Below are 23,566 nucleotides of genomic sequence, written 5' to 3'. Positions count from 1 at the left end.
TCTAAATTTATTTATATCCATGTCGCCACTACACCAAGTCTGATGTATATTTCGTAACGTGTGTGTATCAACGCCGTCCAACAGCGCAAGAATATTACAGTTATCTCTGATCACTTTCGGGATTTGTGAATATCGTTGAGTTACATAAATCACATCCACGTTTTTATGTCTGCCGCGTGAGAATATCCTGGCAGGGTTTGTCTGTTTGTCCAACATCACATCGTCGTACACGACTAAATTATTGATGCTCCCGTCTATATCATCGATACCCGGCGACTCATCGATGTCAGTAATCACCGTCGTTTATCGATTTTGCATTCTCATTAAAATCTTTCAACACGCTGTAGCATCGCTGATCGTCCACAGATGGAGCTATCAAATACAACTTATCCCACTTCATCCACTTCATTATTAAATTAAGTAACAACTGAGTCTTACCCGACCCAGATGGACCTATAATAATCATTCGAATTGAGTTTGGTAGCACTGAGTTATGTTTGATTGGCTCTCGTCGTTTTGTAGCAGAAAAGTCAGTGATCTCCATTAGATATATTATAAAATAATATGGATTTATATTGTGTGAAATGTAGAACACGTACCCCAACTGCAGACATAACAACCACCACAACAAAAAATAATCGATCTGCGCTTACAAGCAAGTGTGAACGTTGCGGTACAAAAAAGTTTAAATTTATTCCGAAAAAAAAAAAGCGAGGCGGTGATATCGCAGCTAAGTTAACAAAGCTATCAGGAGCTCCTTGGGCGAAATACCCAGGAGAAAAACATCTTCCGGGATATAATTACTGTGGTCCTGGAACCCGACTTGATATCAGACTTGATGCCTTAGATCAACCAAAACCAGGTGAGTATCCGATAAACGCTATCGATAAGGCGTGTCATGCGCATGATGTAGCTTACCGAAGTAAGGATTTGCAACAGCGCCATCTCGCGGATGTGAAATTAATTCACGCGTTAAATGCCATCACTGATAAATCTTTCAAAGAAAGGTTAGCTAGCTGGTTAATAAAATCCGCACTGAAAGGTAAATTAGCGCTAGGTGCTGGTATATAATGGAGTCGATTTATTATTCCCCAAAAGGATATTGGAGAGGTAGCGTAGCAATTAGTAAACTCGCTGAAGCAGCAAAGGTTACGCGAGCTACTGCTAAAAATTGGTTATCCCGACAGGCAATATGGCAAATTTATCTACCGCGTCCTTAACAAATTCACTTTGCACATTTTAATGTTAGTGTACCAAATGAAGTTCATCAGGCTGATATATTATTTCTGCCACACGATATCATTCGTCGTCGAACATATAAGTACGCGTTAAATGTAGTTGATTTTGCAAGTAGATACAAAGATGCGGAACCGTTAGCGATTAAAACAGCATCTGAGGTTGCTTCTGCGTTTGAACGAATTTATCAACGAGGTGGTCTGCAATGGCCACAGCTGCTACAAGTTGATCCTAGCAAAGAATTTCAAGGTGCAGTATCGTCGCTGATGAAGCAACATAACGTTACCATCAGACGAGGGCATACTGAAATTCATCGTGATCAGGCAATTGTTGAGCGATTTAATCGAACACTTGCTGAGCGGTTATTTGGATATCAGTATGCGAAGGAATTCATTCAGGATACGAGATAGCGCGAATGGGTTGCAAGATTACCAAGCGTGATAGCTGCGCTAAATAATGAAATTACTCGAACAACCAACATGAAACCTGCCATCGCAATCACAAAAAACTATATACCCGTACAACGTGATTCTTCAGCGCAGCCAATACTGGGTGATGTCACTGTAAGATATTTATATGAACCAGGTGAACTTGAAGGTGGTAAACGAAGAGCGACTGATCCTATCTGGAGTGTTACTACACATAAGATATCTAGCATAACTAGATCTACTGGCAGACCAGCAATCTACAGACTGGATTCGACTGCGACTCAACGTGGATTCACACGTGAGCAATTACAAGTAATTCCCGAGGACACACAATTACCACCGCGATCACTTAACTAGCACCAAGGGTGCCAGCACCCCGACGTCGATTACACTCAAGACAGGTCAACATCACATTATCGCGTGTATGACCGCGACTGTTATCTTTTCTGTCTACGGTAAATTGTCTTGGATTTTTATCCGAATACTGCCATAACATTACACAATTACAGCTCGTACAGTGATTATTCTGCTGTTGTTTCAGCGCAATGACGAAGTCATCGTCGAGGTCGAAATCGCGATTATTTTTTTTGTCACTCTGTTTGTAACCGGTAGTTTTCTTTTTATTATGTCGCTGTTGTTTTCATCGCTATCAGTTATTAACTCTTCCAAGACAATTCTTCGCAGTTGAGATATTCTTCTGACTCTGGACACAGCTAAGTAAACTAAATTTGACCATTCGATTCGATCATCAACGATCCAGACAGTTGTATCACTGATAGTCAATCCTTGAGATGAATGAATTGTCATTGCGTATCCTAGCGTCCACGGGGATTTATTCATTTTTAGTGCGTCTTTGACAGCATTAATATCAACTAACACAATATCATTCAATACTAAATTCTGTTTCCTTGACTCTGCCCCATGAATATCAACATCTATATTCTGCAACCGCGTATCAGCTGGTCTATAACATAACGGCACTGGCAACACTGGAAACTTTTCTTGTTGTAATTGAAATAGCTGTTGTTGAAGTGTGTCTCTGACTATCTTTCTACTTGCCACTATCAAATCATCTGGTTTCCATGTTTTCCAAAAGTCGCTCATTGAAGTTTCAGGAATCACCCCGCGCATAATTTCACATTGAATTTTATTCGGTTGTAATCTGATTCATGTTTTAAATTCCTTCAACGTTGCATCAAGTGCTCTATGATCATCAAACACTTCTTCGTAATAATCAACAAAATCTTTTAACCAATCATGTGGAGATACGCCGACAAACGGAGGTGGCTGACCGTGATCGCCGCACATTATCACTGCAGTATTCGCTGATAGCAGCCAATCAAGAAACGTTTTTAACGTTTCCAACGGTACCGTACATATCTCATCCCAAATTATTTTCCCGGGAATATATTTTGTTCCCATTCGATCTGGAGTCCATACACCACCGCTGTATTTGAAAAAGCTGTGCCAAGTACAAGAATTAACTCCTCGTTGTTTCATCTCCCTGGCGAGTCTGTGTGTAGGTGTTAGCACAATCATATCTGACGATTTTCCAAATAATTCAATCGCTCGAGTTGTCTTACCAGACCCGCCCGGTCCGTTCAAATAAACGGTTTTGTGTCTAGTGATTGGATCATGCACAGATGGCGCGGAAGACATTTCTGATAATTCTGATTTACAATAAAACATCCTTAATCGTAACATCAGCGGATTCACAATATCCATGTAACATCTCCGCTTTTATTCTCCACGAACTCCATGATTCATCGCAAAAGTCTTCGACTTTCTTTGTAAAACGAGCCAGTGATTCTGAATATCTTTTATTGATATAAAATGAATCCGTTGCAACTCTAACTGCAGTGTCAGGAAATCGATTTATCATTGATAGCAAATTTTTAGAAACATAAGCGAGCATCGAAGATCTTAAATGTGTGTATTGAGGCGATTCTCCGTCGATATAACTTACAATTGTGCCCAACTTTTTCCCGTTGGACAAGTAAGCATCCTCCCGATTACAAAATATATTTCTCGCAACGGCGTCAGCAATTATAAAATCCAATTCAGCATCATCGATAATCAGCCGCGAGTGATGTAGTTTATGATCATATGCACCACCTTGAGTAAATTTACCGATTATTTTTCGTCCGAGATCCTTTGCTGTTTTTTCACTATTGCTGAGTTTGATTTTGAGAACTTTAGGAGCTTCGCCGACAATGACATCCATTGGAGTATTTGGACTCTCTCATGCATACTCGCTAATAACTTCATCGAGACTGATACGCTCCGGTGTTGGTAACCAAACTGAAGTCTGCGGTCGATATGATATGATTGCTTCACTGACAGTCAACGATACCAGTATTCGGCTGTCAAGCATATATCGCAATAACACTATTGGTGCCCAACGCTTTTCACTGAAGTCTCTGCCAAGCCAAACATAACAGGACGAATGAAGTCCCGTGGCAAATTCAAACGAAGTTACACGAGCAAATCCTGTCAAATCAAAGTCGGGTAAAGGACCGTTTATAGCAACTCGTGTCATCGAGTTCGTGGGATGTCCAAATCGCTTAAAATATTCGTTACACTCGCCCATCCCGAGAAAGCTTCCCGGGTAGCACGCAATCATATCCACGGAGATCATATCCCGGTGGTCATACTGGGTATTCCACAGTCCGCCGTGTCCATACTCGACACAACTCAATTGTATATCCGAAAGAAACTCACTTCGGGTTGGTCTCCACGAATTTCTTCCTCTTGCAGCGTGGGCGACAACACTTGGAATTGTAAAATAATTAACCAGTAACTGCTCGGTGTTTTCTTTCACATATTTCTCTGCGAGTTTTTTCATTTGTTGTTGCAATGACTCCGTCCGGTATAATTCACCGTTGGGTTTTACAAATTGATCATACTCGGAATCTTCGGAACTTTTAAACAACCACATCGACACAGGGTCGGTTTTGCTTATCTGTTTGATAGCATCAAATATATTTCCGCGATAATATTTCACAACACGATCCCGCGGAAATATCGTAACTGCGTTAGTCCAAGCATGAGCGTTATGATCAATGATATTTACTGGAGCCCCGTATCGATTATATTTCGATTTGTATAATACTTCCTTTGTTATCGTTGTTACGGTTATGGGAAATCTTAATGCGCTTTCTAGCTTGGCAACATCGTTTATTGACGCTCCTGTGTGTTTGACCCGCTCAGCCCACGCTGTTATTTTGACGTCTTAACGCAGGCAGACCGATTCCCCGCATCGCATTTTTAAAATGTTCCATTACTCGCTCGGCTACACAATTCAGCCCCAATGACGTAGTCATTGACGAAGACGTCCTCATCGGGGTGAGTTTATCAATTTTTTTTTTTTTTTTAATCGGATAGATTCCATAAATGACCGCGGTCACAGGATATGCTCGAGCGTAATATGGTTTATCAATCCCGGTCAGCATTCCTGGTTTGGAGTCTTTATTTAACAAAATGGTCTTTCCGCTAGCAAGGACAGGGTCGAGTTTGTCACGGATAATCCAAGTATCGGAATCCGCCTGCACAATAAATTTCATTCTGAAAAAATATTTCCGACCACCTTGATGTTCATCAAGGGCGAGATAATTGATAATCGTTTTTCGCTCGTGCATCATTCATTCTAGCATACGTGAGATGCGCCGTCGTCGCGGAATTCTTTTTTGGCATTCCTGATAATATCAAACAGATCAGTCAGGGAACGTCGTCGCGAGTCAGGGGTTAATCTGTCAAGATCGAATCTTCCAGTGCCAATGGTAGATAACCTCGAAAACTCCTCCATATTACATTTAAGACAAATATTTAAATAAGAAAATATTATATATGTGAATCATTGTAAGTGGCTTGGTACAAACTCATCAACTCGCTGTAATAAATCCTGCAGAGGTGAATTCTGCGGGACACATTCCCAAAGCGTACGACGTGGAAGTTTAGGACCAATACCGTGCCTGCGATGTGGCATCGGAGTCAGGGGTAAAATACAGTTATGTGCAAGCTGCGGAGGAAAACGATACCGTGAGCTCAAACGATATTACAATAAAAAAATCCAGCGACATATCCGAGAGCGATTATTTAAATAAGTTTTCAGACAAATTATGATTTAGACAAATATATTATTATATAAATGAGCCAAGAATTTGTCCCACATCCAACCATTAAAAATTACGAAACATCTCTCGAGGGAATAGTCAGAAATTGCAGATTGAAAAAACCAGTTGGTGTTGTTAATAATTCTAGTTATTTAGTGTTTGCTGTTGGAAAGAAACATTATTATAATCATAGGTTCGCGTTCGAGTGTTTTCATGGAAAGATCAAAGACGGTCTTGTAATTGATCACATTCATGGACAAAGACTTAATAATAATTTATCCAATCTAAGGGCTGTGACGCAAAGCCAAAATTGTAGGGCTGGTAATACTGGATGTGGTAATAAGAGCGTCAAGAGAGTTGTATCCATAAATTTAGATACGAATGAAGAAATAATATTCCCATCTATGAATTCAGCTGCCAAGTATTTTGATATTTGCGAACACTCGGTACGAAAAGTCGCAGAAAAAATATATAAATCCGCGTTGTCAAAAAAATATAATAAGCAGAAGATTATGTTTAATTATCACTAAAATCCTAGGATTTCCAAACGGAGATAACTCCGTTAGGCATATCACATGCAATTAGTTCCCTCCCTTTGTGCAATACTCCTTGAGATATCATTACAGGTAAATTTATTCAGCACGCGGTATACAATTATTATTTATAACACTTCCGCGTTTATAGGTATTTTTCAATTTAAATTCAATTCAGAATTTGTTAACTGTCTGTTACCACTACAGAGGTAAATCGTTTACAGGTAACACAACGAGCAGACGGTTTTCTGTGTACAAGGAAGTAAATAACTTCCCCTTATTCCTTAACAAAGTCAAGAATGATTTTATCCTTGACAAAGGCGTAATTGTCTATTTATCTTTTTTTTGCGGATAAAATCTATATTTTATTACACTTGTTCGGGGTTATGTTTCATCTGTATTTTCCACGCGATCATATTTAAAAACATTTTAAACAAGTCACGCTAAGCTATTTTTGAACTTTCAAGTATCAGTCGGTTTATATACGATACGATCCTATTAGAAGACGGAGTCTTCGAAGTTCAACAGCAATCAATACCATCTCGTCATATCCGCTCATGGCGGATGCTTTTTGCGTCATCCAGGGGTTGATTTTCGGGATGGTATTATCCCGCTGTTGAGTGTAGAAAATGACTCCGTTAGGATAAGTACTGTAAATACTATTTGTCTGTGCCGTCCTTAGTTACTACTGTAAATACTAAATGTTGTGCTGTCCTAGGATAAGATAGAATTAAGTTATATAGTGTAAATACAATACTATATGTTGTACTGTCCTACTGTAAGCTTGCTAAAATGCGGTGGCAATTTAGAAGCTTTACAATGTAAATACTACATGTTGTGTTGTCCCTATATGAACCTTGCTAGCATATCATTCAGGTAAGCTAGGGGTTCACATGGGGAATGTCTCGTCGCTCGCAAACACACCCTCTGGGCTCTCTAGACTGTTATTTGACAGGTTGGGGCTCACATGGTGGTCGTGTTTCCGCTCCTGAGTCTGGTAGGATGTCATATGACAACCTAGAGACTCAAGGAGAAGTGGTGTCTATTTTTTTCTTTTAAATATATAAAAATATATATAAATATGAATTACGAAAATATCAATAATGTCATTGATGCTATTAAAAATTTAGAAGAACGCGGATTTAATTTATCACTAAATTCTGAAACAATTATTACTGATTTTGAATCATTACATGAAGCTAAATGTGCAGGACGTTATATTCTTGCTGCTCAATATCGATTCATAAAACAAATTCAAAATAATTTGTATAAATCGCTGGCTACAGTAGAAGAAGCACAAAGAAATGAATTTGTTTCATTGTCTCGTGCAATTGAAAAGATTAGGCTGGCATTCGCGGCCGAGTATGAAACAAAAAAGATGATAAATACTCGGGTTAGAAAATTTAAACTTTGTATGTCCCTTGACAAAGTCAAGGATGACGAAGTCAATGATGAAATCAAGAAAGTAAATATCTCACCTTGATTTTACTTGGAAATGAAATCGAAAGTAAAAAAATATATCACTTTTTTTTACTCCTCGATTTTATCAAGGTGACAAAGTCAAGGAGATAGTAGTTTCCTTAGTTGGTCGGGTTCAATGCAGGAATGTGTATAATTGAGAATTTGATCTCTGTCACATACTATTGCGGTAATATGCTTGCGTCTGAGACTATCTAACTGTTGCTATGTTAGTAAGAAGTCTTCGTCTCCGTATTCATCAATAAGCAATTTAACGTGAATTTCTTCTTGGGTAAATGCAGCCCTAACTGCTTGCTCGAGCGCTTATTTGTCATATACAAAAACATCGGTGTGGTGGTACATATTTAAGATTTATATATATCTAATCTACAGATTTATCAATCCAATCTACGATCTAAATACGCGTATATACTCGCGGATTTGATGTACACTGCAATGCGCAATCAGAACATGATCTTTTATCAATACTTGTAGTTGCGCATCAGTCAGTATAAAATCGTCATGACCGTATATATCAACCATTATTTTTACCGGGGTAACTTTTCCGGTTCTGACAGCTTTATCAAGAAGTTCTTTATCATGTATGAAACATTTTGCACGGTGATACATTATATAATACTTGCTTGATTAATTGTGGAAATCTCCTGAAATTCGCATGATTTTTACTAACCCTATAAATTTCAGTGTTGCAGAAAATATATTTTTACTGCAATATCTTATCAAGATGATCTCGTGAAATGCACGAGTGAGCATAATTCATGATTTGGTCTGGAAAACACATGATTATCGTAATATGATTCTCTCGTAGTTGTTCCAACTGCGATTCTGTCAGTAAAAATTATCGTTGCCGTATTCATCAATAACAATTTAACACCGCCTATCAACGATTCGCTGAATACTTTTTTGATATATTCTTCAAGTACTTGTTTGTCGTGTATAAAACATTTCACATGTGTGTACATGCTATATTTTTTATTGTTTAAAATAATTCATTGAAATATTTTTTATGTTGACGATGACATCACTGCTATCATTATCACTGTCGTCTTCAGTGACATCACTGCTATCATCAATGAAATCATCGTCACATTTTTTCTTCAAGGACATTATTATAATAAAATATTATTAATTGAAAATCGTTTTACGATGAAAGTCCCGAAAATCGTTTTACGATGAAAGTCCTTAGGACTTGGAAATCGTTTTACGATTTCACCAGGAGACTAATATGTAGTGTTTCATTTCGCAAATCAAGAGGATTCCCACGCTGGTCTGTCAGCGTGAAATTTATTCTGGTCAGCCATGGATTATGACATCGTAGATAGACGGGATTGATCGGCTCTTGCACAATCAGAAATCCAGGTGGTTCTTTCGGAGTAAATGAATAAAGAATAAATCTTTGCTGGGCTTGATTTGATACTGTCGTGTCTGTGCTGTAACTGCCATCAATGACATCACACACAAGATTGACCGCGACCACATCGGTTATATTTACGATGCCCGGGGACACATACCGGCCTTGCCCTTCGGTGTTATTGTTATGTCTGAGGATAGTTGGCTCCGGTAGCATTTTTCTGTGCTGTGCGAGTATGTCATCGAAGGACTGATTGATGAGGTCAGTGACGGATTTTTTCAAGTCCGGCACGTTATATCCGGGAAACTTAAAATTCGGCAACGTGGCTTCTGTCAGTGAATATGCATCTAGAAATTTTGCTTAAAGGAGTGGTCGGCGTTAGTGTAATCAATTATTGCCTGAACGATTCGCTGGTTTATATATTCCATGTCTGCGGCAAGCTGATCTAATATTTCAATCCGCGTAATAATTTCGCTGCGTGAACTTGTTATATCAAAAAGATGTTCTTGGAATAGCCGCCGTAGCTGCGCTAGTTGTGTTTTATGTAACTCCTCAATTTCTTCAAAATATGTATCAACAGTTTATATGTCAAAATAAAAGACTAATCTGTCGCGGGAAAAAGACCACTGAATATCGTCTTTGGTGATGAAAATAAAATTACTACTTGTTGCGCTTTTTATATTATCCAGATGGTTTTTATATGGCGGTGTAATTTCATGATATGATTGTTTGTTAGTTACATAATCAGACTTCTTTGGCGCTGGTGGTATTGGTTGTGCCGGTGGAGCGACTTCAGGCCATCCTAACACTGTTCTGATTGAACTATTATATATATCCACGGCGTAGTCTGGGGTGCTTATTTCGATCGCGGATGACAGCGTTGGCTCATGAACAGTTATTGTTATCTTTGATTCCTTTGTTGTGACGTTTTTTAGTCGACGTTGTAATTCCTCATTGATTTCTTCGATTTGATAAGACCCAGTTGGTAACCCAATGACGTTCCAGTCTGGCGTGTCATCAGTGCCATCGGCACTGGGTTTATTTTTGTATGCAAACACAAACGAATTATTTGCTGGTAATTTACCAAACGATGCTGATCTGATATTGGGCCAGCTGTGATATACTCGTAATTGTGCTAACGCGATTTCGCTTACTGGAATTGCAGTTGGAAAATTAATGCTGAATTCTGGCTTAGTTGATGTTACTGTTAGCAGAGAGGTTCGCGACGGACTTGTATTTGAGACTATCTGCTGAAGTAGCGACTCTGTCGTTATTTATCTGCTGTTGTTTCAAATCAAAATTTTTGGTGTAATCCCCGTACATCCTGGCCATTTGCGCGAATTAGGAATCTGATATGATTGTGTCGTCGAGACTAGACGATATCAACGATGACAATTTCATATACGCGCTTGTGGCATCGGTGTTTAATTTTTCATACTCGTGTAATTTCGTTGACGAGCAAGAGGATATTTTCTTCGCGATGATATTGGCAACTCCTGCAATCGTCGTAGATGTTGAAACTGCAACTGTGATCGCGATTGCAGTTGTTACTGGTGTTAGCGCTAACAATAATATCCCCGTGGACGCAACTACCGCGGATAACGAATACACTATTGTGCCTAACATGGTTACACCTCGACGATATTTTTTTATCTTTATCGTGCATGTGTCAATGATGGTTTTTAACTCTGAATGCCATTTTTGCACCTGATTGTATCTATATTGTTGCGTCGTTGAGGCCATTTTATTATATTACGCAGTAACCAATTGAGGCGTTTCAGCTACTAATTCCAAACACCACCAGTAAGATGTTGCGGTTAATTTCTTGTCGGCGGCTTCCAGTATAAATGTTTCTTCGGTTCCGCTATTTAATATGATAGTCACAACCCCGGAATACTTGTCGGTGGAATGTCTCCAGGGGTATGTTGTGAAGATTTCAAATTTAGCAGCACTGAACACAGAAAACCTATACACGCCAGTGGCTGTTGCTGTATATTTGATAGTATTATTTTGTTTGGACCATGTTGCGAATTCCGATGATACCGTGTATACTATGTTGGTAACATGCCCAGAAGTAACTCCAGTGGGAACTTTAATCAAACTGGTTTTGTTAACGATCTCAGGAATTCCCGTTACGATATCCTGCTGTGTTTGTTTGATCGTGTCAATGTTGGTCTTGATATCAGAAAGTTTCATGTCGATGACGGGAGGAGTTCCAAAGAACTTATCCGTGGCATCATCGGTTTTTTGAAAGTTTCTTCGAAGTCTTGTAAAAGCACCCACGTGAACATCATACTCAGCCCGCAACGTTGTTAGTTTACCGTCAATGGTGCTAGTGCCTGTGTCAACATATTGTTTGTTTGCGGCGTCGGTTGGCAAGGTTGGATCTGCCAGCGTTGTTATTTTCAACCCACTAAGATCGAGATGACCAGTCATTGTATCATTTTATTAATCGCTGTCCGATTAACAACGCAGCGATGCTATGTTGCGCATCCACGTATTGTTTGTTAGTGGCGTCGGTTGGCGATGTTGGATCTTTCAACGCGGTTATTTTGTTGTTGCCGAGATTGAGTTCACCTGTCATTGTATCACCGGTCTTCGCTACACGTCCCCCTTCAGCTTTCTGCGTATCATCTCGAAGCGCCGCGATTGATATCAGCGAATCTCTGATTTTTCCGCTGTCGGTGAACACAGGAAGGTTACCCGGGACAGCTCCAAGAACCTTACGAATTATTTCATGCCATTTGATATCGCTGGTTTTTAGTTTTCCGTGCCGGTCCTGAAAAATAACAACCTCATCTGGGTCTATCCCGGTTAACGTTAAAAGATTATCGATTTCATCTTTGGTCGCATATTTTGATAAATCCACGTCGGCGCGTTTTTTTGTCTTTGTTTCGATAAGAGATCTTCCGTAAATATCAACCATTATTTGATAGGAAACTGTTTAAATCGACCCATGGTATACTCGTGCACGATTTTGTGAGGTGAACTCGCTGATTTCGAGATCGCATCAAGAACATTTAATACCTCACGGCCACATATCGGAGGATCGGTCAGTGTTTGTGTTGGTAGCGTTGAGTACCAAACCTTTGTCGTTGACTTTGTCAGGGGGATGTTTTTTGTATATTTTAGAAATTCAACTGGCGGTGCTAACCCATACGAATCAAAATAGATAATTCCACGTGGATCGATCGCGTAAGCAACCCAGTGAGTTCCTGGACCATCGCTGTTATCGAGATTAATAATTCCGGTTTCTGGATTATTCGGTTGTTGTGGTAGTTGATCTCGCATAAAGACGCCTCTGAAATTTTTTATATTTAATTGTTTAACAGCATCGAGTAAATCAAAATTTGACATCGGTGTGAAAACACTTTGTGTTTTTACGCTAGCATTTTTCAAAACCGTTTTGGGTACCATGATGGTGGAGTTCCTGGAAGTCTTAGCCCGCGTCCCTTTTTTTGTATCCTTTCCCGGTGATTTTTTCTGCTAGTTTACTTCCTGCGTAACCAACTGCACCCAACTCCGCGGCTTTTGCAACAGCGGGAGCGGCAGCTGCAATCAGCGCTGGTAACGCTGCGAAAAGAGGAAATATACCGCCGGTTTTAACCATATCTTTGACAGCTGCAGGAGAGAAATCAAGTTGAGTTTCAGTTTTCGCCTGCGCTGCTTTACTGAAATGTTTTAGTTGGGTTTTAGTCAGCGACAGTTTGTTTGGACCACCATTAGCGATTTGATCGTGTTTTAGTGTTATTTTTGTCCCACATGTGCTCGCGTTCTTCGATTGTAATTTTTTCACCTGACCAGGAGTCAGAGTGACATTAACGTGACTGTATGACATTTTTATAATAAACGCGATTGATCTAATTGTTTACATGTTTTCGGAAAACTACAAGTTTTCCACTGGTGCATCAACGAATCTCATTCGGGTGCCAGCACCTTCAAGCAACATTGCTTTATCGGAAAGTATGACCGCGATTACTCTGTAATTAGCTATAGCTCCTACGTCTCTATTCACTGTAGCCCGAAAGTGTATATCAACGACAGACTCTGGTTAAATCAAGATGCTCTAACGAGAAGTAATAGATTGGATAATGAGAGATAAAATCCAATTGTGATATTTGCAAACCAGTATCAATATTTAGATCACGCGCTAGATACTTTGTCAATCGTTGATATGCACGTGCAACATGATTATTACCAAAATCTAACAGTATGTTCTCAGATGGTTCTTGATGCCCGTTTATTCTCAGAGAAACGTCAGTGATACCAAGTTGATCAAATATGTGCGAACGTATTTCATTACCCACCCGTGCAACATCCTGAAGAGCAATAAAAATATGTCGCGGCGCGGAAACTCCCTGCTGTGATGCTATATGCCATGTGAATAAACCGTTATTGGTATTTTGAATACTATCTGTGGTTGTTGTAAGCCACGATAACAACACTTTACCACCTTGATCCATAAAAGAAAGCAGTCGCTGTTCTTCAGTAATTGCAGGAGTCATTACCGGCATCCACAGTGATAGTTTTGTTATGTTTACCTTACCAGGGTCACCTAGAGGTCGCCATATAGCATCATTGTCGTTGGCTTTTCTAACAAGCACGACCGTATGTTTTGCTCCGAAAATTACCTTTCTGACATCTCTGCAAAATCCAAAGATGTGCGACAGCGGAATGCCACATGAAAAATTTCTACGATTACCTTTCAACATTTGTCTACGTGCAGCGAAACCTAAATTAAATTCTTCATTAGCACCATGAATCACCGGCGCCACATCAGCGTCTGCGGTGTTGCCTAAGTTTCTTGGTCGTCTAATATTGTACTGATCACTGTTAGGATAATTAGAAGTGTCCTTGGCAAACATCATTGATGGACCAGTTGATCTTGTATAATCATCAGAATATCTTGCTAGAACAATTATTGTTGTAGCAACATCGACATCCTTCTGAATCGATTCAATATTTTTCCATCAATCATGTAGATAGCACTATCAAACAAGGCCATAATTCCGTTATTGACAAAACCGATTTTAACCCCCGCATCGTATACTGTATCATCTGTTTTTATAATTTCTCCTTCTACTTCAATAAATGCTTCAGCGGGCAGGAAATATCTACTTGTATCTTGAACCTGAAGTTTAATTCGTCCTCGTTTAGTTGGCTCTCGTTCGTCATAAGAATAATACTGATAATCACGCACTGATTCATTTTTAAGGACCGGTTCGTCCATGTCGAATGCTGGGTCGGATTCCCGTTTAAACATTTTATTATAGAAGTTATCGTCTAAAACGAAGACCACTTCCCGCCACCAAACTTGTGTTTATTTGTTCAGGATTTATCAGCGCTGCTAGTTTTTGATTTGCGGCTTCATTTATTACTTTACTAACATTTGCAGGCATGTCTGCGGTGGCTGGTAATTTTACCGGCGGCGGTTTTCTGCGTATTAATCGCGCTAGTCTGTCCTTGATTGCCAAGAATGCTTTACTGGCAGCGCTACCAACAGCGCCAGTAGCTTTATCTTTGATAACGTCAATAGCTTTCATCGATAATTGTTTTGCGATCGGTATTGCTTTAGGTGCCATCCTCGCGAATAAACCCCTGACAACATCGCCGAGTCCATTTCCATAAGTCATCCTGTATACTGGTACTCGTGAATTTACAACCCTGACCATGACTGGTCTACGATGAGAATTGTGTACGATCATTTTATTTAATTAGATATTTCTCTAATCGCGGCGACTTTCAGTCGCTGTCCGTGAGTTCATCAATAAGTTCTCGATAGATGTGAGCATCCATGATGCCGCCGCGAAATAATCGCTGACAGATATCAGCTGCTTCATTAATTATTTCTGGTGAGTTATTTCCAGCCCGCGCTCCTCCTAAGAGAACCTCTAACCGTGATACATCATTGATAATATTGTTAGGACAGGGAATAAAATCACCCCCAAAGAACTTCCAGTTGCGCCGATGTCGGGTACATCGTAAAATACTTCTGGAGATCGTGGTCGTTTTTTGGCCTCTACATCTTTTGCAAATTCTTTATAGTCGGGATCTTTTGGATTAATAGGTAAATTTTTAGAAGCAAAATATAATAAAGGAGCCCAGTCTTCGGGTTTTATTTTTTTAATGTACTGAGGTTTCAGATATTTTACTTTGGAAATATAACCATGTGCAGCAATATCGAGTAATTTATCCCGGTCAGTAAAAACACTAAGAGCTTTACTGGTAAAAAATCCTACAGGTGTAGACCGAGATTTCTCTTGTTGCTGCATCGATGAAGTTTGCTCAGGCGGTGAATAGGGAGGTGGAAGCCCTTGTTGTTTACTCTTGTCAATCTCCTGCATTGCCTTTATAAGTTTTGCAAATTTTAGATCGTTAGATTTAACCACTTTTTTGTTGTAGTATACACGATACGCCCATCTAACAAAATTGTCATCAGTCGTGGACTTATATTTCTCGTTTAAAGCTTTATCTTTGTTATATAAACCCGTTAATATCAATTCAGGTAATTTTTCATCTGGTGTGTTCTTAAGGAGTTTAATAAAAACCGGATCAAATTTTGCAGTCAGTTCAACACTTTCCTTTGCTGCTTTGAGCGCAGCAGCTTCGGCGACTTTAGTGCCTTCTTCAGCGGTGGGTGGAGGTTGAGCTGCAACTATATCAGTTGGAAGTTTTTGTAAAATCTTTTTTGTTTGTTTGTTTTTTTTGTTTTTTTTGCAATCTTTTCAGTTTGCTCATCGGTTTGTTTTAACACTGGAAGAATACCCTTTTCATCTCCCAGTAAAGCTCTTTCTGTGATCTCTGCAGCTTTTTCAGTAGCTGTTGTAACAGGTTTAAATAATTCTTCTGCACCGGTTGCAAATTCAACTTGCGCTTGCTGACGTTCTTGAAGTTTTTGTCTTACACTATCTCGTACAGGAAGAAATTTTTTTATTGCTTCTAGTCGCTCTCGAGCTAGTCTAGCGGAATGTGCTTCTCCAATGTTGGCCATTATTGTTAACTTAAATTTTTAATTTACAGCAGCAGAAACGGCGACTACAGGCAAACCCTGCCAGGGACTTTCACAGAGCAGCAGAGAGGGTTAAACATCCCGAGTATTTTCGCAAGATAGACCCTTGTATCAAGAAATAGTTGTATAGGTAGATATTTTCATGAGATAACTCTTCCAAGTCAGCAGAGAAAGCCTATTTTGTCATGTTTTCTGAATAGAGGGTTTATTTTGTGAAAATAATATCTCTATCTAAAATGTCCTCGATAGAAGGTTCTGTTAAGCGAAATAGCTTGTGGGATTCACCCTCTCTGCTGCTGCAGGATGATTGTCTAACGGGCAGATATTAATACCGTCGGGGAGTTTCTATCGCTTGGTATAAACGGGGACAAGCTCAGTTTGGTGCATCAGTAAACACCCATGCGATGTTTCTGACACCGTATCATGCTTGCCGTGTGTGTGAATTCACGTCGGTATCGAAGTCATTTCAAAAAAAGTTTGTGTTTGAGATCTTTCTGCAGAATCACCCGTGCCATTTCTCTGTTTCTCGATCCGAGACCGCTCTGTCTTCTGACTACAATTTTAGGTCCCGATCCCACATATTCTTCGACTGGTTTGCACTCGTCTTTGAACATTCCAACAACCATTTTATTGGTGTTACTCAACAACGGATGTTCTTTCGCATAATCTCTGGTATCAGATTCATTGACCAAACATTGTTGTGCCATGTTTGCGTAAAGGTTTTTGGTTGTGATATGCATCAGCAGCGAGTCAGTGTCGCTGTACACCATCTTGACTAGATCCTTGTAAAACGGTTTGATATTGCCATAGTAAAACTCGTACATTAGCAGCATTGACAAGTCCATCACGGACGAAGCAACATATATTGGTTTTGTGAGCTTGAGCTTTTATTTTTTTTACTATGAATGGCAACAAGTTGACCATCAAAGATCTTCCGAGATTCAAAAGCCAGATCAGCGATGATCCTCTGATGTTTGTCTTGTTCACTATCACTTGCTTAGATTCTTAGTTTTTCCGAAACAAAATATTGTTCATGAGCTTGAAAAAGTTCTTCTCTAATTCATTTGTGGCCTTAGTTTTTAGATCCGCATTTTTGGGAGATATGTGGTGTCATCCAAGCGTGCTGACAAAATTTAAGCATCGAATGAACTTGGTTAAGAGCATAACCAATCGAAGGTACAGCTGGAGGTTGCGTACCTGCAGTACATAATTGTGTTTGGTCCTAAGACTTGGTACTAGTTTGGTGCATTCGGTGTATTTATGTCAGCATTCATCAACGATCACGCCCTGATAAGGAAACAACAACGTAAAAGGCACCGATAACTCTTCTGGTACCATCGAGTAATTGTAGGTTACTGCATTTGTATGGGAAAATATGAACGAGTTTTGGGATGGAATACTGCACGACCTTGGGAGTGCAGTATATCCTTCCGACAAAACGAGTTCATATTTTCCCATACAAATGCAGTAACCTTTTTATTATATGCTCATTTTTTATTCTACCTAAGGTTTAATTATATAAAAAATACACTACAAGAAACAACGTAAATGAATGAATGCCGTATTCCAAACTAAATCACAAACGCAGATTTGTCATTACACAATAACGTCATTATTACTGCGCACATACCTCCTCCCAGATAAATTTGAACTTAGTCGCGCGCTCGACATAACTTTCGAAAGAAAATGGCGTGTCTAGTTAAAATTGAAATTTGCAGCCATATTGTGAATGAATGCAAATTGCAACAACTTTTCCATTTGATCTGGAATGAATATATTTTGGTATTTTGTTTCGATTCGACGAAAGTTTGTGACTTTGGACTGGATTCATCTGTGCAAATTATACATGAAATACATCGGATTGAAGCGGCCCGGGAGAAGCGTGTTCACATCTGCAAATGTTTTTCTGTTTCTGTCATTGAATGTTTGAAATCATAAAGTGGAAAAAATATGAAGTCTTTCAATTGCAATTATCAAAAAGACGCTATGGAATTTAATGCTTATTTTATTTTGAGTGCAGTAAGGAGGATAGAATTGCACTTATCATCGAAATTACAGTACGATTTCGAATGTGTAATCCAGATTGAAAACCTATGACATGGCTCATGTAATTCGGATTTGCAGAATTAAGAAAATACATTTTGAGGAAATTCAAGATGTAAAACTGTAAGTATATTTTATTTTGCCATTCTTATCACCAGCTAAAGAAGAGAGTAAATGACTTGTCAATTGTATGTTATTTGTACGGACCTTGCTTCTGTTATATACTGTAGTTAGCCTAAATCCGTAACATTGTATCAACGCGGAATGTGCCAAAACAGCTGGTATGTGGCAGTTCACGAACATCTGTTTTCGTTCATTCAGAAACAAATTTAAACAACCACAACGTAAAGAGCCTCTTACGCGGGTGTACATAATTTGTGTACAAATCAGAAGTGCTGGCGTATGCGTCCATTGTTTGTTTACAATAGAAATTAGTTCCTTTATGCACGTGAATGCTATATGTATGTTGTCGCGCGAGTTCAGTATCGGGTAATACTGAACGATTCTGACAATGTAAAGTTAACGGGGGAAAAGATGATCATATAATAATTGTTGTTTACATGATGTACATGTTCAGATGCCATCCCAATATAATACCCCAAAAACATCTGTGGTGTGCTCTTGGATTTTTTTACTATTACAGCTAAAACATTCGCTAAAATCATCAAACTTTCAGACCTTGTTTCAGACGCTTCAGACGTAGCGGGCGGACTAATTAGCATCAGACACTTCGTATTTTCTTGCACTACATTAGGTACGTTTTCTTTTGTTTTGTTCATAAGCCTTCCTTTGTTTATTCCTTTCTATTTCTAAGGTCACTCCCAACTCAATCAATTTATCAATGTGTTCCAGTTATGTCCCTGAAACGCACATACTATATTTTGAACCCTTTTGATAAATGAATATGGTGCATTCAAACGATAGAACGATTGATGTTTCTCAACCACATACTCTGTATACCGATCGTTTGGTTGTTTAATGTCCTTTCTAGAGGCCTTAATAAACTCCTTCAAAATGTTTTGAGATTTGCCATTATATACCACAGTTATTCTTTAATATGCAAGGAAAGTTGTCCGTCCAATCTATGCTTTTTGAATTAGTTCTTTGAACTTTTGGCACGCTACTGATTGTAAGTATGCAAGGTTTTACAGTCAAATAACGTGTGCAGTCCAAATCAGTTTCAGATACGATTTAAAGAGTATGCGTTGCCATGTACCCATTATTCAAGTCGACTTTACAAATTTGACTTTCACTTTTCTCAGATAGAATCGGTAGTACTTAATAAAGAATATTTGTGTCCGAATCTTCGACCAGCAATCATGTGTCTGATAGTAAGGCGCGTTAGTTATCACATCCACTGTTCTCTGATTTGAGTTTATATGAATGTTTAATTTAATTGTTTTTCTGTTAGTTTTTTATATTTATTTCATTACATTTTCTGTAATGCAACATTGTTTGCTGGACTTGGCATTGTCCAAAATTGAGTTCATTTTTGCTTGACCTGTAAGTCTTTTTTTAAAATTGTTTTTATTTCATTTATGTAAGCAACTAATGATAGCTTCATTATTCACTATGTGTATGAGTTTATTATCAGGATTATCACTCAAGTAAACATAGAAGGAGTAGACATGTTGATCAGGTTCAGGGTTTTAGAGATTCAGAAGTGAATTGTATAGGCTATTGTGTTGCAAATAAACAAGGCTCATTAGATCATTCTAGAAGGTTATTTTCAATTAGGTAATGGCCGTTTTTCGAAAATACTAATTGTGACCTGAGGTCAAGCAGAGAACTATATTATCTTGTGACTGTGAGGAATTTACCAGTCGTGCTATAAGATCTAGCTCTTTAAGTTGTATTTTGTTGTTTGGGATGAATTTTATTTTCTTCAAATTATTGAATTCAAGTAATTATTTTCTCTGGAAATACAAAAGTGATCTGACAACATTCATGGATAGAGACATTCATTGGAATTTGTACTGAATTCAAACCTGTAATAATATTTTCGTGATTCAACAAGAGACTGTTTACACATCAGCACTTCGTAGATTATAACAGACACGTCATCGCCTTCAAATTTAAATCTCTTCGAGACTTGAACTGAATTTCATTCAAGACCTCATTTTATTTGGACTTGTTTCGTAATTCTTGGATTATTTTTGGATTTAATTTGCAATACCGTAAGTTTTGTAATCTCATGTTTCACTTTGTATTATAGGGAAATATATTATTTCCTAAATTTTACAAAGCTTGTTGTTTTTCACTTTTATTCTGTTACTTTTTTTAAGAGCATAGACTCGTAACAGAGTGTAAATGGAAACCACCTATTTGACTTTAAGAAACCGTTTGAAAAACACTTGATGAGCCCCTGCCGTTATGAGCTTATATCGAAAATTACGCTATTACTATTTATGTCTGGTGCAGTGCTAAGCGTATATAGTAACTGTAGGTTGACCAGATATTTCCAGCTCTTTCGCTATAAATATTGTAGTTATTTTCGATATTAACAAAGCAGTGTTTGTCATAAGCGTTGCAGATTTGATAGTTTGTATAACTTTGCTTTGAATTGTAAGCACGCCGAAATTAATATACGGCTACATTAAATCAAACTAGCTCATTCTCTCTACATTAGTCTGGCACGCTAAATAAGCTTGTTTTGCTTATAAGCAAGTTTTGACTAACTATTTTTATCTCTGCGTGAATATTTATAAAGCCTCATCATCAATAGAATAGTATTTTCCATCGACTTTAACATAAGCTGGGTACTATCGATCCATCCAGCTGCTGCTTTGTTAATAACCATCCCCTTTGCAGCCTCAAGAACGTATATTACTAATGCTTAAACATACACGGGCTGCACATTGTATGTCGCTTGCTTGCTTTCCAAGTCATGGCCGTTGTGATTGATCAGGACCCAGCGAGAGAACAAAAGGCAAACACCCAATATGACACTATTATTCAATATCGTTATTAACTTCAGCCAACCCTAATTGCAAAGCGGTAGATACCATGAAATGCCCATTTACTTACGGTACTCCTCCATTATCTTCAGCGGCAAAAGCGGCCATCTTTACCTAATATGTCTGCATTGTTTGAAAATGTATGTTGAAACGTATACGGAATCATTGACTGCACAACTGTATCGAACGTCAGATCAGACATGTAAGATTAAATGGGTGTGTAATGAATGTATTAATTGATTAACTGATTGATTGATTGATTGATTGAGAGAGAGAGAGAGAGAGAGAGAGAGAGAGAGAGAGAGAGAGAGAAAGACAAAACGTAAGAAATTATGTATGCAAACCTTCTCTGGGAAGATCCATTTTCTGATTGCAAATAGGACAACGAAGATAACTGTCTGTAGCTGCCTTTGGCTTCACTATGTGTTTCGTCATACATGCACAACATATACAACACATTTTTTTGCAGGGTGATCTCAGGAGTGTGTTACTGCCCTTGTAACATTTTTGGCACTCTTTCTTCTCCAAGCATGATTCACATATCGGTATAATCGTATTGGATGGTAACCTCTGCATGTGTGTAGTCTCTTTATGACATTTTAGGCAGGGTTTCGTCGTTATAATATTTGAACTGTGATCTGTGTCATAATCAGGATGTGCAGGATCAACGCGATTCTTTGCACAGAAATTTCCCATTTTCCACCACGACTGAAAATTTTCTATAGATAAATTCAGTTGATTCCTAGTTAGAACGTTTAGTTAATGTCAACTGGATAATACAGTTCTACCGTTAATTCCAATGCAAGCTGAATTTACAATGATCTCACACAAAGATCTAAAACATAAAGCTCTAAAACAACTTACTTCCTGGTGGCCACAAAATAAAGACGAAGCCATAACAAGTGGCTGTTTATCAGAACTCGCCATTACGTCATAACGTTCAACATATTTGGTTCCTTAGTGGCTCAGTGTTAGCAAGTTTTAAACTACAAGATTTAATTGGATACAAAAATATATATTTATCTCATCATCAGTTTTATCATAGGTGAATGTCACAAAGCATTCCGATCTATCAATATAGTCAAACAACTGTTAACTTAACCCATTCCTCATCTGTGTTTACATCTGTGACTTCATTATAAAGTCTATTTAGCGCTTATCCAACATTCACCTAAGACGAATTTATTCAGGGAACTAACGACCTGTTCAACTAGGTATACACAAAAGCTACCATAATCAAACTTTCCTGTCATTAATTGCCTTTGTCGAACCCATGATATCTTAAATTCCTTCTTTTGTGAAGAATTTATTTTCAAATAAAAAAAAGGAAATATTTTTTTTTTAATTAGCCACAAAACAATTTGTACTAAAACTTTTGAAAAGTTCTATTTTTCCTGGTGGGTGCGTGAGCGTGTTAGTGTGTGTGAGTGTGTGAGCGTGTTGTGTGTGTTTGTGTGTGTGTGTGTGCGAGTATGTGTGAGTGTGTGTGAGAACGTGTGAGTATGTGTGTGTGTGTGTGTGTGAACACGTGTGTATCCAAAAATGACAACAGTGACAAACATTTTTTTTAATAGTCTATGCGCCATCTATCAATTTTCATCAAGGATTTGCCAGTGCAATTGCGAGAATAGAGGCAAACAATAACACAAAAAAGAATTAAATTTGCTAAAGATTAAATGACTATGGCTAATGTAAGTATTGTTTTCACAGTATTAGATGTCGAACCTTATTGGTCAATATTAAATAGGTTATCATTTATATATTTCTTATGAAATTATTCACTGGAATTACAAAGTGTCCTTTGATACTTTTGGACTGAATCACTATTTAGGGATTATAGTAAATTCACTCAAGGACATTTGTATTATATCATTGTGATCAATCAACAATGTTAGCGCATCAACACTCTTCCAGGCTATTGGTACATCAGCACATTCAAGATTGGAATTCATTCCGATCACCACTAGAATTCATTATGAATGCTCTCTACTTTTGGAATTGTGAGGGAACTTTTAAGACTATTTGGAATTTTGCATTCCAGGGAAATAAATTATTTGTTGAATTTTTTTAAAAAAAAACTTGTTGGTTTTCGCTCTGTCCTGTTACTTAATTTAAAACTATAGAGTCGTAATAATATATAAAAAGAATCATATATATATATATATATATAAGCCTTGACTAGAATATAATTGAAGTATGCATATTCGATTATACTGTTATAGAGCTTTCTTGTCAATTATTACAAAACATGATAATATATATTTGATCATTTAACCTTAATATGGGTAATACTTTTTAAATTCATATCGTGCAAACATTTCAGGAACGTAAATTATTAAATCAACTATAACAATAGCCCTCAAACATAGACTCTGGATTGAATGAATGACCTTATTGGTAAGATAGTAGCAATTTGAT

At 38.1% G+C, this 23,566-nt stretch overlaps 1 protein-coding gene across 1 annotated transcript in view; it reads right to left on the bottom strand.

Moving 5' to 3' along the window:
• Positions 1–22,007, bottom strand: part of LOC149779426 (uncharacterized) — a 51,898-nt gene extending 29,891 nt beyond the window's left edge. The window contains exon 1 of the mRNA XM_089938618.1: positions 21,493–22,007. Coding sequence (XP_089794744.1) covers positions 21,493–21,844 — 352 coding nt within the window. The 5' untranslated portion in view covers positions 21,845–22,007. The remainder of the gene's footprint in view (positions 1–21,492) is intronic.
• Between the last annotated feature and the right edge of the window lie 1,559 nt (positions 22,008–23,566).

This window comes from Sinohyriopsis cumingii, chromosome 17, assembly GCF_028554795.1.
Source record: "Sinohyriopsis cumingii isolate HCF-2022 chromosome 17, ASM2855479v2, whole genome shotgun sequence".
Taxonomy (NCBI): Eukaryota; Metazoa; Mollusca; class Bivalvia; order Unionida; family Unionidae; genus Sinohyriopsis; species Sinohyriopsis cumingii.
This window is presented reverse-complemented; position numbering and strand designations above follow the sequence as displayed.